The sequence below is a fragment of the Suncus etruscus genome, chromosome 4, assembly GCF_024139225.1.
Source record: "Suncus etruscus isolate mSunEtr1 chromosome 4, mSunEtr1.pri.cur, whole genome shotgun sequence".
Lineage (NCBI taxonomy): Eukaryota > Metazoa > Chordata > Mammalia > Eulipotyphla > Soricidae > Suncus > Suncus etruscus.
Window position 1 is genome coordinate 91,738,515 of NC_064851.1, and position 12,846 is coordinate 91,751,360.

Below are 12,846 nucleotides of genomic sequence, written 5' to 3' on the forward strand. Positions count from 1 at the left end.
TTGTAGCAGAACTAATCTGTGTTTTCACACTTCCAAGCTAACAATACTTATTTCATGTCACAGAATAATCTTAAAATACTATCTAAAGCCTTATTTAATGGTCAAGGCTTGAATATCTAGAAGGCATACTCATCCAGGTAGACCCATTGCCCAAATGTCAAGCTCATCAACTGTTTTGGAATAGGCCAGGCAGATTGCCATCTCTTTTAACTAGGTCAGACAACCAGAACCTGAGGATTCACAGTAGGAACCACACCATCCCAGTAGGAACACAGCAAACTGGATGGGATAGAAGTGAAGAAGCCCACCAAGCTCAATGAGTGAAAACAGCAGAAAATGTGCAAAACAGTTCCAAACAGCTCACTAAATCCTTAGACAATGACTTTGGTGACACCACTCTGAGGATGTTTGATGAGGTCAAAGAAACAATAGCACAAATATTCAGCAAAGCCAGCAGTGGAAAAAATTAAATGAATAGTGAAATTAGGATACTACAAGCAAAACTGAAGTTTGGTAGATAATATAAAAATTAAATAGCAGGTCTGAAAAATAGATTAACAGCAGCTGAGGAAAAGATCAAAGCACTCCAATATGAGACAGAGGAAACCACTAGAAAACTACAGAAGGTGGTAAATAGTCTGAAAAAGAAATGAACACACAAGAAAACTACAGGATAACCACAGGATGAAAATATAAGAATCATCGAAGTTCCTGGAAAACAGAAAAACAAATTTGGTGAAGAAAAAATACTTAAATTAGACGGAATCAGGCACATTCAGCATGGTATGGCCATAAACAGAAGGTTCACGAATGATCTTTTTTTGTTTTATTTTGGGGCCACACCCGGCAGTGCTCAAAGGTTATTCCTGGCTCTGTGCTCAGAAATCTCTCCTGGCAGGCTCGAGTGACAATATGGGATGCCTCTACTCAAAAAACAAGATCCCTAACTACAGAAGACTGAATTTGATACGCACTACTGAGCAGAACTTTTCCTCGAAGCATATAGAAAGACCTTAGGGTTTGACAACTAACATGCCCCAAGCTTGTAGTCAGTCTATGACAATATGCTTCAAGGGTAGAAAAACCCTTTCAGGCCAAGGAAATTTCCTTTCTAATTGCCCCAACATTTACTGTGCCTATGCAAAACCAACCAAATAAACAAAAAACTTGCCATATTTGCCCCCCCCAGTTTTTCTTTTTTTCTTCTTTTAATTTTATTTATATTTATAGCTTCTAGAAGGGGCTCCCACCTTTTGTTTTACAGAACCATAGAACATGAATCATCTTGTTCTGCCTCATAATTCTATGTAGTCCTACAAATTGAGAAAAGAAATTGTAGTCCTACAATTGAGAAAAGAAAATAAAAGTGGATTAGACCCAGAGGCCAAGCAGTCTCAGGAGCATTGAGTGGAAATAAAAAATGGTCAGACCTAAATATCCCAAAAGTCAATGACAATAAAATCAAGACAACAAAACTACAACAAGCTATACACAAAAGGGATTAGTTATTCTATTAGTCCTTGGGGCTAGGGGTGGAGGTATAGGATGCATATTGGGAACTATGGTTGGAGGGAGGTCAACACATATGGTGGGAATGGCCCTAATTCACTGTCTCTATGTACCTGAAATACAACTGTTAAAATTACAACTTGTAATTCACATTGGTCTCAATAAAAATTTTAAAAAAAAGGGGGGGGGGGGCTGGAGAGATAGCATGGAAGTAGGGCGTTTGCTTTGCATGCTTAAGGACGGTGGTTAAAATCCCAACATCCCATATGGTCTCCCAAGCCTGCCAGGAGCAATTTCTGAGAATAGAGCCAGGAGTAACCCCTGAGTGCTGCCGGGTATGACCCAAAAAACAAAAACTAAAACAAAATAATTTTTAAAAATAAACTTTATATTGCAAGCATTAAAAATACTTAAATTATAGAGATTAATTTCCTAAACTTGAGGACTGCAGGCACTAAAATCCAAAAGTCCCAAAGATCCAGCAAAAAATAGACCCTATGAAGAAAACTCCAAGATAGACTATACTCAATATGAACAAATCCAAAGATAAGAACAAATTATTAAAAGCAGAAAATCTTAAAAACAACTTACATACAAATAAGATTCCATAAAACTAACAGCAGATCTATCAAATGACACTCACTACAACCCTGAAGGCAACTGAGGGATATAGTATAAAAATGCAACAAAATTGGGACCAGAGCGGTAGTGGAAGCAGTAGGGCATTGGCTTTGCGCATGCTAATCTAGGACAGACCATGGTTCAATCCCCTGGCATCCCATATGGTCCCCCAAGCCAAGAGCGATTTCTGAGAGCACAGCCAGGAATAATTCCTGAGCATCACCGGGTGTGGCCCCAAAAACAAACAAACAAACTAACAAAAATGCTTATTTACAATAAGCATTAAAGAAGCTTCTTTAAAGGACAGGACAAACTTCTCAGGATGTGGCACTAGGTATGGCACTCACTCCTGAGACTATAGCTACCTTCTATTAAATTAATGAAGGTGTGTTTACTCCTAGCTTGCCAAGAAGTTTATACATTTTAGATTCTGAATTAATGCCTCATTTATATTAAAGGTGCTTTATTAGTTTTTTCAATATTCCCTTTCTTAGGATAAAACTTTGTAACTGTATTGGCCTATTCAAATTTTCCTCTTTAAATTTTTCTTCTCCTCACTCTTACCAACTTGACAACTGTGTGATTTACCTATTTTATGTAAACTGAAAAGACAGTAGCAAAGGAATTTTTAAAAACATCTGCTAATGACAGGAAAGATAGGATTGCCATAATGTGAACCAAGTACAAAGTAAGTTATACAATATATCTTAGATATCAGAATTGAAAAAATATATATAGATATAGATATGAGAAGGCATTATATCATACTATATTAAATATTTTTAAATCTTTATTTCATGTTAAAATCACATAGAAATATTGACAAACTGACTTTTATGGATTTATTTTTTTACAACGGTTTTGCCATTCCTCTAAGTTAACTTTGAACAAACAATATGAAATAAATTTGTTATGTCCCTGTAAAGAAAGCAGGCAGGGGAGGGGGATAGATACTGAGAACACTGGTGAAAGACACTGAAGGTAGAATTGGAGCTAGAATATTGTATGCCTAAAACAATTGTATTATGAGTGACTTTGTAATTAATTATGTTTTAATGAACATAAATTAAAGAAGCTTCACAAAACAACTAGCTAAAAATCTGGTTTTCTTTGTGGGAAGATTTTTATAAAATAAAATCATATTTCTATAAAATAAAATAAAATCCTATTTCTCTATCAGGTTAGGGATTACTCAGTGATTGTAGTTTATTTGGTAAATTTTGGTAAATTTAAATTTAAGTTTTAAGTTCAAAGAATGAAGCTGATCCTAGTGGTATTTAAAACCTGCCTGACCTTAAGAAATAGTTTTTTTTCTTTTTTTATAATATCTTTATTTAAACACCTTGATTACAAACATGATTGTGGTTAGGTTTCAGTCATGTAAAGAACACCCCCTTCACCAGTGCAACATTCCCACCACCAATGTCCCAAATCTCCCTCCATCCCACCCCACCCCCACTTGTACTCTAGACAGGCTTTCCAGTTCCCTCATACATTCACATGGTTATGATAGCTCTCCTCTCTTTTGTCTTTGAGGATTGTTGCAAAAATGTCTTTTATTTTTCTTAAAACCCATAGATGAGGGGCCAGGCGGTGGCGCTAAAGGTAAGGTGCCTGCCTTTCCTGCGCTAGCCTTGGACGGACTGCGGTTCGATCCCCCGGTGTCCCATATGGTCCCCCAAGCCAGGAGCAACTTCTGAGCACATAGCCAGGAGTAACCCCTGAGCATTACCGGGTGTGGCCCAAAAATCAAAAAAAAAAAAAAAAAACCCATAGATGAGTGAGACAAGAAATAGACTTTTTTCTTAATAATAGTAATTCTGGGGGCCAGAGAAATAGCATGGAGATAGGGCATTTGCCTTGCATGTAGAAGGGACAGTGGTTCGAATCCTGGTATCCCATATGGTCTCCTGAGTCTGCCAGGAGCAATTTCTGAGCGTAGAGCCAGGAGTACCTGCCAGGTCTGACCCAAAAACCAAATATATATGTATATATATGTATATATATGTATATATACATATATATATATATTAGTAATTCTGGGTTTCTCATTTTCTTAACCTGGATAATCAAAAATATATCATTTTAAATAAAAATAATTTCAAAGAACTAACTTTTGAGTTTTATTTGTCTTTTATGTAACATTTTTCTCTAATAATCTTTATTAGTTCATATTTTATATATGTTTATAATATTCTTTGAGTGGAAATCACCCAGATGGAAGTCCAAGTTAAGAACCAATGCTTCATTTTAGTTAATTTTTATAAGATGCTAAAGTAATCACTAAGTTTAAACATTAAGTTCCTGCTTTATAAATTTTTTCTATATTTCTTCAAATGATAAATCAAAGCATCTGCTCTCCTTCAAAAATATGGATAATATTCTAGCCTAAGGGCAAAAATGTTTTTTATCATAAAACAAAAGTCCCGATCCAGATGGATTCACTATTGAGTTCAACCAAGACTTCAAATATAATTTAGTATTTCTGCTCATGAAATAGTCTTTCCCAAATTATCACAGAAATAATAATTCTTCCTAACATCTGCTATGAAGTCAATATTACCTTAATACCATAAGGAGAAATATAAGTAAAAAAGAAAATTTCAGAGAAACATTCCTCATGAATACAGATGAAAATATTCTCAACCAAATCTCTAACTGAATTTAAGAATATATCAAAAAGATTATATACCCACTCATCTATAAGTTTTAAGAAAAATGAAAGACATTCGTGCAATAATTTTCAGAGACAAAAGAGAGGAGAGCTGAGCATTACAGCCGACCTCATGAATCTCACCACAAGGAGTGATGAGTTTAGTTAGAGAAATAACCACATTGCGACCTATCCTAACAATGAGAATATATGAGGGAAGTGGAAAGCCTGTCTAGAGTACAGGTAGGGGCGGGGAGGGGAGGAGGAATATTTGGGTCATTGGTGATGGGAATGTTGCACTGGTGATGTGGGGGTGTCATCTGATATGACTGAAACCCAACCACAATCATGTCTGTAACCAAGGTATTTAAATTAAAAAACAAAACAAACAGAAACAAACAAACAAAAATTTAAAAAAAGAATTTAGGATAAAGGACCACTCCCAAAACAAAGGCCAACAGGTCATGATACAATAAAGACACAGACTTCATCTGCAATTCTAAAAAAAAAAAAAATTATATACCACAATCAAGTGACATTCATTCTAAGGATGGTTGAATAATGTAATGTTCATATCAATAAGAGATTAAAAGATAGGAGATACTATATCAATAGAATAATAGAGCTTTGGTATAATTTAATATCCATTCATGAAAAAAAATTTCCAACAAAATATGGATAGTAAAAACATACCTTGAGATATAAAGGGCAAACCCATCAGATTCAAGGGCAAAACTTTGTAAATCTTACCTTAAAGATCAACAAGGCAAGTATGTTCACTTTTACCACTAGAGTATTTGAAAGTCCTCAACATATAGCATTATGCAACAAAAAATAAATAAAATAAAATAAAATAAAAAGCATCCAAACTGGAAAAGAAGTTAAACTATCACTATTAGCAGACAGAAAGAAAAATACATAGAGAAAACAGTAAGCCTCCCCTAAAACATTTTTAATAAGCCAGAGCAGGGGGAAGAGCAATAGCACAGCTGAAAGGCATTTGCCTTGCAAGCACCAGACTCAAGACAAACCTTGCTTAGATCTCCATTTCCCATATGGTCCCCCAAGCCAGGAGCAATTTCTGAGCACATAGCCAGGAGTAACCCCGAGTGTCACCGGGTGTGGTCCCAAAACCAAAACCAAAAACAAACAAAAAAACAGAGCAATAGTACAGCAGGTACCTTGCTTGTAGCAGACCTGAATTCTATTCCTGACATTCCATATGGTCCCTGAGCACTGCTAGGAGTAATTCCTCCAAGTTGACATGGGAGTAACCCCTACACACAGCCAATATTGCCCCCCAAATAAAAAAATTAGAAATAAATTTTTAAAAATTATAATTTTTCAGAAATGAGCCAATATAGTAAAATAATATATTATAAAATTAACTAAAACAGAGCAATAGCACAGTCATAGCGTGTTTGCCATGCATGCTGTTGACCCAGATTGGACCCGGGTTTGAATCTCCTGACATCCCATATGGTCCTCTGAGCCTACCAGAGGCGATTTCTGAGCAAAGAGCCAGGAGTAACCCCTGAAAGCTGCTGGGTGTGGTCAAAAAAAAAAACAACGAAACAAAGCAATTTTAACTAAAAACAATTATTTGAATTTCTATAGGTACACAACTAGAATCATTTAAAATAGTATCAAAAACATCAAGTACCTAGGCATCAACAATGGAAATAAAAGACCCTTTATAATCATAACAAAACCACAATCCCATTCAAAAAGTAGGGAAAGGGAATGAATACACTTTCTCAAAGACATACAGATGGTTAATTGGCAAATGGAAAAATGTTCATCATCACTTATTATCAGAGAAATGTAAATCAAAATGAATGAGATATCACTTAACACCAGTAAGAATGTCGTACATCAAATAGACTGAATGAACTGGAGTGATACATTAGAGGGTCAGGAGCTTGCCTTTGACAAGGCCTAAACTGGGTTTAAATCACCCGCACCTGTTATTGTTCCCCCAACCCATACACAACAGAAGTGATGCTTGAGTGCAGAACCAGGAAGAAAAATTGGGTACTGCTGGTTGTGATCCTAAAGAAAAGAAACCCTTAGTAACTGTTATTAGAACTGAAAACTGGTTCTTCTCTCCATTAGAGACAATATAGAAACTTCTCCAAAAATAAAAATGTTAAACTTCCATAAGACTCAGTGATTCATTCCTTGCCATATTTCTCAGTAACATATAAATATTTTCTCAAAAGAATATATGCATACCCAATCACTGCAATGTGATATACAAATACCCAAAAACAGAAGAGTGAATAAAGAAGTTGTGGCACATGTATATCATGAAATAATACTTATAAGAAAACATAAAATCTTACCTCTTGCTGTAACAGAAAAAAGTTAGATGTTAATATTTGTTTGTTTGGTTGGTTTGGTTTTGGGGCCATAATGGGTGAAGCTCAGGAGTTATTCCTGGTTATTCGCTCAGATATCGTTCCTGGCTTGGGGAACCATATGGGACACCGGGATTAAGCTGGGATCAAACCGAGGTCCATCCCGGGTCAGCAGTTTGCAAGGCAAACACCCTACTGCTGCTTCACTGCTCCGGCCCCAGATGGTAATATTTTTTAGTGAAAAAAATAAGAGGGAGATGTGCTGGAGGTGGCATCTGAATCCACTTCAGGGAGAGTGGTTTGCACGGAAGGCAAAATATGAAATATAAAATAATAAAACCACACACAGAGTATGTGGGGTCAACACATCTTCTGGCAGGAGTGCAATAAGTTTACTTTTTTAAGCAGGATAATCGATATGGGAAAAGTCAGTCATAGGTGTAGAGAAGAATGATTACATTCACAAAGCAAAGTTCAAAAGTGATAATGCTTAAGCAATGGGTGTGAGCTGTAAAAATTCTAAGTTACAAAGGAGAAAGTTATAACTCAAGGCAGCTCTTTGCAAGCTTACTTCAAATGCAAAATCAAGGATTATTAGAAAGTAGAAAATATCTAGGAACATGGTCATCTTCGCTGAGCGGGGCTCTATTGTTTTAGAGGTCAAATACAGGAAGGAGCCAAATCCCCTAAAGTGTGGTTCCCTTTTTCTGGGAAGAGTCAACAGCCCAGGATCTGCGTTCGAATGGCTATACCTTTGATACCCAGAAACTGCAGCTCCAAGTACATATTTGAAAAAGAGAAAAAAATATTATCTTTGCTTTTAGGTGCTAAATATTATCCAGAAAAGGGGTTCTCATAGTAATCTTTGGTGCTGGAATTTCTGAACCAAATTATTTAATAGAGGTCATAATTTTGCACATCTGCTAGGCACACACCCAGCCCCACATTGGGCACCATTTGCTGCAGGCAGCTTCTGTCCTAGAGCCATCAGTAGGATTTCAATGAATCTACTTCAGGGAGAGTGGGTTGCACTCCTGCTAGAAGATGTTTTGACCCCACATACTCTGTGTGTGGTTTCATTATTTCATATTTCATATTTTTCCACCCATGCAACACACACTCATTGAAGTGGATTCATTGAAATCCGACTGATGGGTACAGGACAGAAGCCTCCAGCAGAGATGTACAAATATTTGATGACAGCATATATATATATATATATATATATATATATATATATATATATATATATATATAAAGAAACACAGTAAGAGAATATACAGTATTGGATGAAGAAAAAACCATGGACTTTTTCACTACAGAAATGAGGTTAAGGACTCATAAGGAGAGAAGGCTTGTGACAGGAAAGAAAGTACAAAGAAGGAAATTCAGAACAGTGGTAGGACTATCAGCCACTTTGTAGATGTAGATGAAATGATTGTGGAGTGGAGGAACATTAACTTTCATTACCAACTACATATATGCTAACACTGTTTTAACAACATTATACTTAACATACTTAAAAACAAAGAAGTTCTTATCACACATAAAAAACTTTTCATTCCTTTCTGTTTTATGTTTTGTTAACTTTGGTTATGTTTTAGGGACGTTGTAATTTTTTTTCTCAAATGCCTGTGCCAAAATCCTTTATCAGAGAAAAACTATAGTGAAAATATCCTAAGGAATACATCATTAATAAATATAATTGAAAAAGTAGTTCCAAGAACTAAATAAAAGATAAGAAAACCGTAGAACGGTTGTAATTTGTCATTGAATATAACAACACGAGCTGTTATTAGAGATTCAATCAAGTTACTTTAGAAAACATACTTTAAACCTATATATTAAATAAATCATACCTTACCTTTTGACAACATCGGTCAATAGGATCCAATGGAGTAGTTTGGGGATGAGTTACCCTCACATCATCTCGTCCACATTCTAGATTAGCCCATAATTCAGATATAAGTTCATTAATAAACCCTAAAGAAAGTGATTTTATATAAAAATTTATAATGCAGTATTTGTTTGAAGTAAATAAAAAATATAATTTATTCCAGACAAGAATGACCCACATTAACAAAAAAAAAGAGGTTTGAATCTTATACTAGAAATTACAGTTAATCTTAATAGGCATTTTTGTCTCCTATTAAAATACCTTTATTAAATAAAACCTATTATCATAAAATGTTAATAACTAAACATTAAAAGACTATTTACCTAGAAGAAAAATGTCCTGAATCCCATCATTTACATTTTAGCAATAACTTCTCTGTGAAATTTTTATTTTGAAAAATAAGGCAAAAGAGTCAACTGTGAAATACAATAATTTTTCTGAAAAACTTTTCTGTTTTTGTTTTAAATAGTAACATTTGGGCCCGGAGAGATAGCACAGCGGCGTTTGCCTTGCAAGCAGCCGATCCAGAACCAAAGGTGGTTGGTTCAAATCCCGGTGTCCCATATGGTCCCCCGTGCCTGCCAGGAGCTATTTCTGAGCAGACAGCCAGGAGTAACCCCTGAGCACCGCCGGGTGTGGCCCCCCCCAAAAAAAATAGTAACATTTATGCTTATGTTCTGTAAAAGAGTCAACATAGAAATGCAATTGGAGGGGGGGTGTGTGGTGTGTAGGTATATGTAAAGATGTATCAAGAGGCAGGATAGAAAATGGCTGACTGTGGGGACTGCCAGGTGAAGTGCTGATTGCTTAACCTGCGGAATCTCCACCCTGCTGTGCTTCTTTTGTGGTAGCCTCTCTGTCTGGTTTAGGTATCAAGGTGATACCTAATTAATATAACTGAGGACCTGAAGGGAGCCCTGTCCTGTGCTTCTCTGTATTGTCTGAATCCTTGAACCTCTCCTCAGAGCCCTGGGAAGCAAACCCCAAAAAACTGCATTCTGAAGCTACCCAGCCAGCAAGTGAGTGAGTAAGAAATGGCTGACTTTACAAGCCCAGAAAGGGGAAACTGGTGAATGCTGCTGGAACTCAGATGCCAGCACCCCTATGTGCCTGTCTTCTGTGCTGTGCTCCATTTTCAGCCTGATTTCATCCTGTGTGTGGCTCATCTGCGGACGGCTCGCCTTCCTTGGAGCCTTCCCTGGAGGTGAGTTTACAAGCCCAGAAAGGGTGGAGCCAGAAGAGCATGCCCCCCCCACCCAATTCGCTTCCTGGCTGTGCACATCATTTAGCCAATGAATAAAACCACAACACATAGAAAAACCCACAATACAAGTGTGACAATGGGGAAACAATGCAGGCCAGCACCAGACATAGAGAATGATGATGGCAACACTGATGACTTGAACATAACCAACAAACTAGTCAGTCGCTCAGATAAGGAGTTTAGAGTTGCAATATGGAAGGTGTTCAAAGAACTCAAAGAAAGTATAGAAGAGAACACTAATAATAATAAAGAGAATATGAAGATACAAATCAGAAAACTCCAAACTAAAATTTCAGGTCAAATAAAAGGTCTAAAACACTCAGTAGATGAATTGAAGAAAATCATGGTTGAGCTTTCCCACGGGTTAACAGCAGCTGAGGATAGAATTAGTACATTGGAAGATGAGATGAATAACAATTCCATACAGCAGAAGAAATTGGAAAAAAGCCTTAAAGCAAATGATCAAACAATGGAAAGATTACTCAAAGAATGGAAAGAGATGAAAATAGAAATCTATGATAAGCTCAACAGAAACAACTTAAGAATCATTGGAGTCCCAGAGACCCAGGAAGAAAATCTCCAGGAAGAATCAACGGTCAAAAACATCATTAAAGAGACACTACCAGAGCTAATGAATACATGCGATCAAATCCTGCATGCCTAAAGAGTACCAACTAAAAGAAACCCCAGAAAAAACACCCCAAGACACATCCTAGTCACAATGACGAATCCCACAGATAGAGACAGAATTCTGAAAGCAGCAAGATCAAAAAGTGAAATTACATTCAAGGGAGCATCCTTGAGATTTACTGCAGACCTGTCACCGGAAACACTCAAGGCCAGAAGGCAGTGGTAGGACATAGTGACAAAACTCAATGAAATAAATGCTTTGCCTAGAATACTGCACCCAGAAAAACTCACTTTCAGGTTTGAAGAAACAATACATGGTTTCACAGACAAACAACAGCTCAGAAACTTTACAGACACAAAACCATTCTTAAAAGAAAAACTGAATGGCCTACTTTAAGACAAGACTGACCAACAGACACACCAAACTTAGATATAAAGATGGCACTAACTCCCAGGACAATTCTTTCTCGCAATGTCAATGGACTAAATGCACCAGTTAAGAGACACAGAGTGCTAAATGCATCAAAAAACTCAATGCAACCTTCTGCTGCCTACAAGAAATGCCCCTGAATAGTCAGAACAAACATAGACTCAAAATAAAAGGCTGGAGGAAAATCATCCAAGCAAACAACACCCATAAAAAACCTGGAGAGGCCATACTAATATCAGATGATGCAAACTTTATACTTAGGAAAGTTGTAAGGGACAAAGATGGACATTTTGTGTTAATTAAGGGATACATACAGCAGGAAGAAATCACTCTCCTAAACATATGCACTGAATGAGGGGCCAGCAAAATATTTAATAAATTGTTGACAAATCTGAAAAATAATATCAATAACAACACAATAATTGTGGGAGACCTCAACACGGCATTGTCAACACTTGACATGTCAACCAGACTGAAACCCAACAAGAATATACTAGACCTCAAAAGAGAAATGGATGAAAGAGGCCTAGTAGATATATACAGGATACTAAACCCCCAGAAGCCCAGACACATTCTTCTCTAATGTACATGGAACATTCTCCAGAATAGACTACATGCTAGCACATAAAACATACCTCCATAATATCGAGAGGATAGAAATTTTGCAGGCTACCTTCGCTGACCACAAGGCCCTGAAATTATATGTGAACTACAAAGGGACACAGAAGAAAAGCTTTAATACCTGGAAGTTAAACACCTTAATACTATCAGAAACTATGGGACACAGCAAAAGTGGTACAGAGAGGAAAATTTATAGCTCTGCAAGCACACATCAGGAAAGAAGAATTGGGCATACCTGAGTAGTTTAATAACACAGCTCATAGAATTAGAAAGTACTCAACAAAAGGACCCAAAAATAGGGAGACAAAAGTAAATAACAAAGCTGAGAGCAGAAATCAATGAAGTGGAAACCCGAAAAACAATCCAAAAGATCAATGAAAGCAAAAGTTGGTTCTTTGAAAAAATAAACAAGATTGATAGACCACTGACAAAACTAACAAAGAAAGAGAGAGAGAGAGAAACTTGATAACTCGTATTAGGAATGAAAAAGGAGAGATCACTACTGATATGGTAGAGATCCAAAGGATAATCAGAAACTACTTTGAGAACCTCTATACACTAAAAATGAAAACCTGGAAGAAATGTATAAATTTTTGGACTCTTATAATCTTCCACGGTTAAATGAAGAGGATTTAGCATATCTAAACACACCCATCACTATTGAGAAAATTAAGACAGTAATCAAATGTCTGCCCAAAAACAAAAGTCCAGATCTAGATGGATTTACTAATAAATTCTTTCAAACCTTTCAAGAGGAACTTCTACCAATCCTGGCAAGACTCTTTCATGAAATCGATAAAACAGGAACACTTCCAAATAGCTTTTATGAAGCCAACATCACCTTGATACCTAAACCAGACA

At 36.5% G+C, this 12,846-nt stretch overlaps 1 protein-coding gene across 1 annotated transcript in view; it reads right to left on the reverse strand.

The window, feature by feature from the left end:
- The window catches only part of TBC1D32 (TBC1 domain family member 32), a 266,472-nt gene that overhangs the window by 167,046 nt on the left and 86,580 nt on the right, over positions 1–12,846 (reverse strand). The window contains 1 exon segment of the mRNA XM_049772618.1: positions 9,008–9,126. Within this exon segment, the coding sequence (XP_049628575.1) occupies positions 9,008–9,126 (119 nt within the window).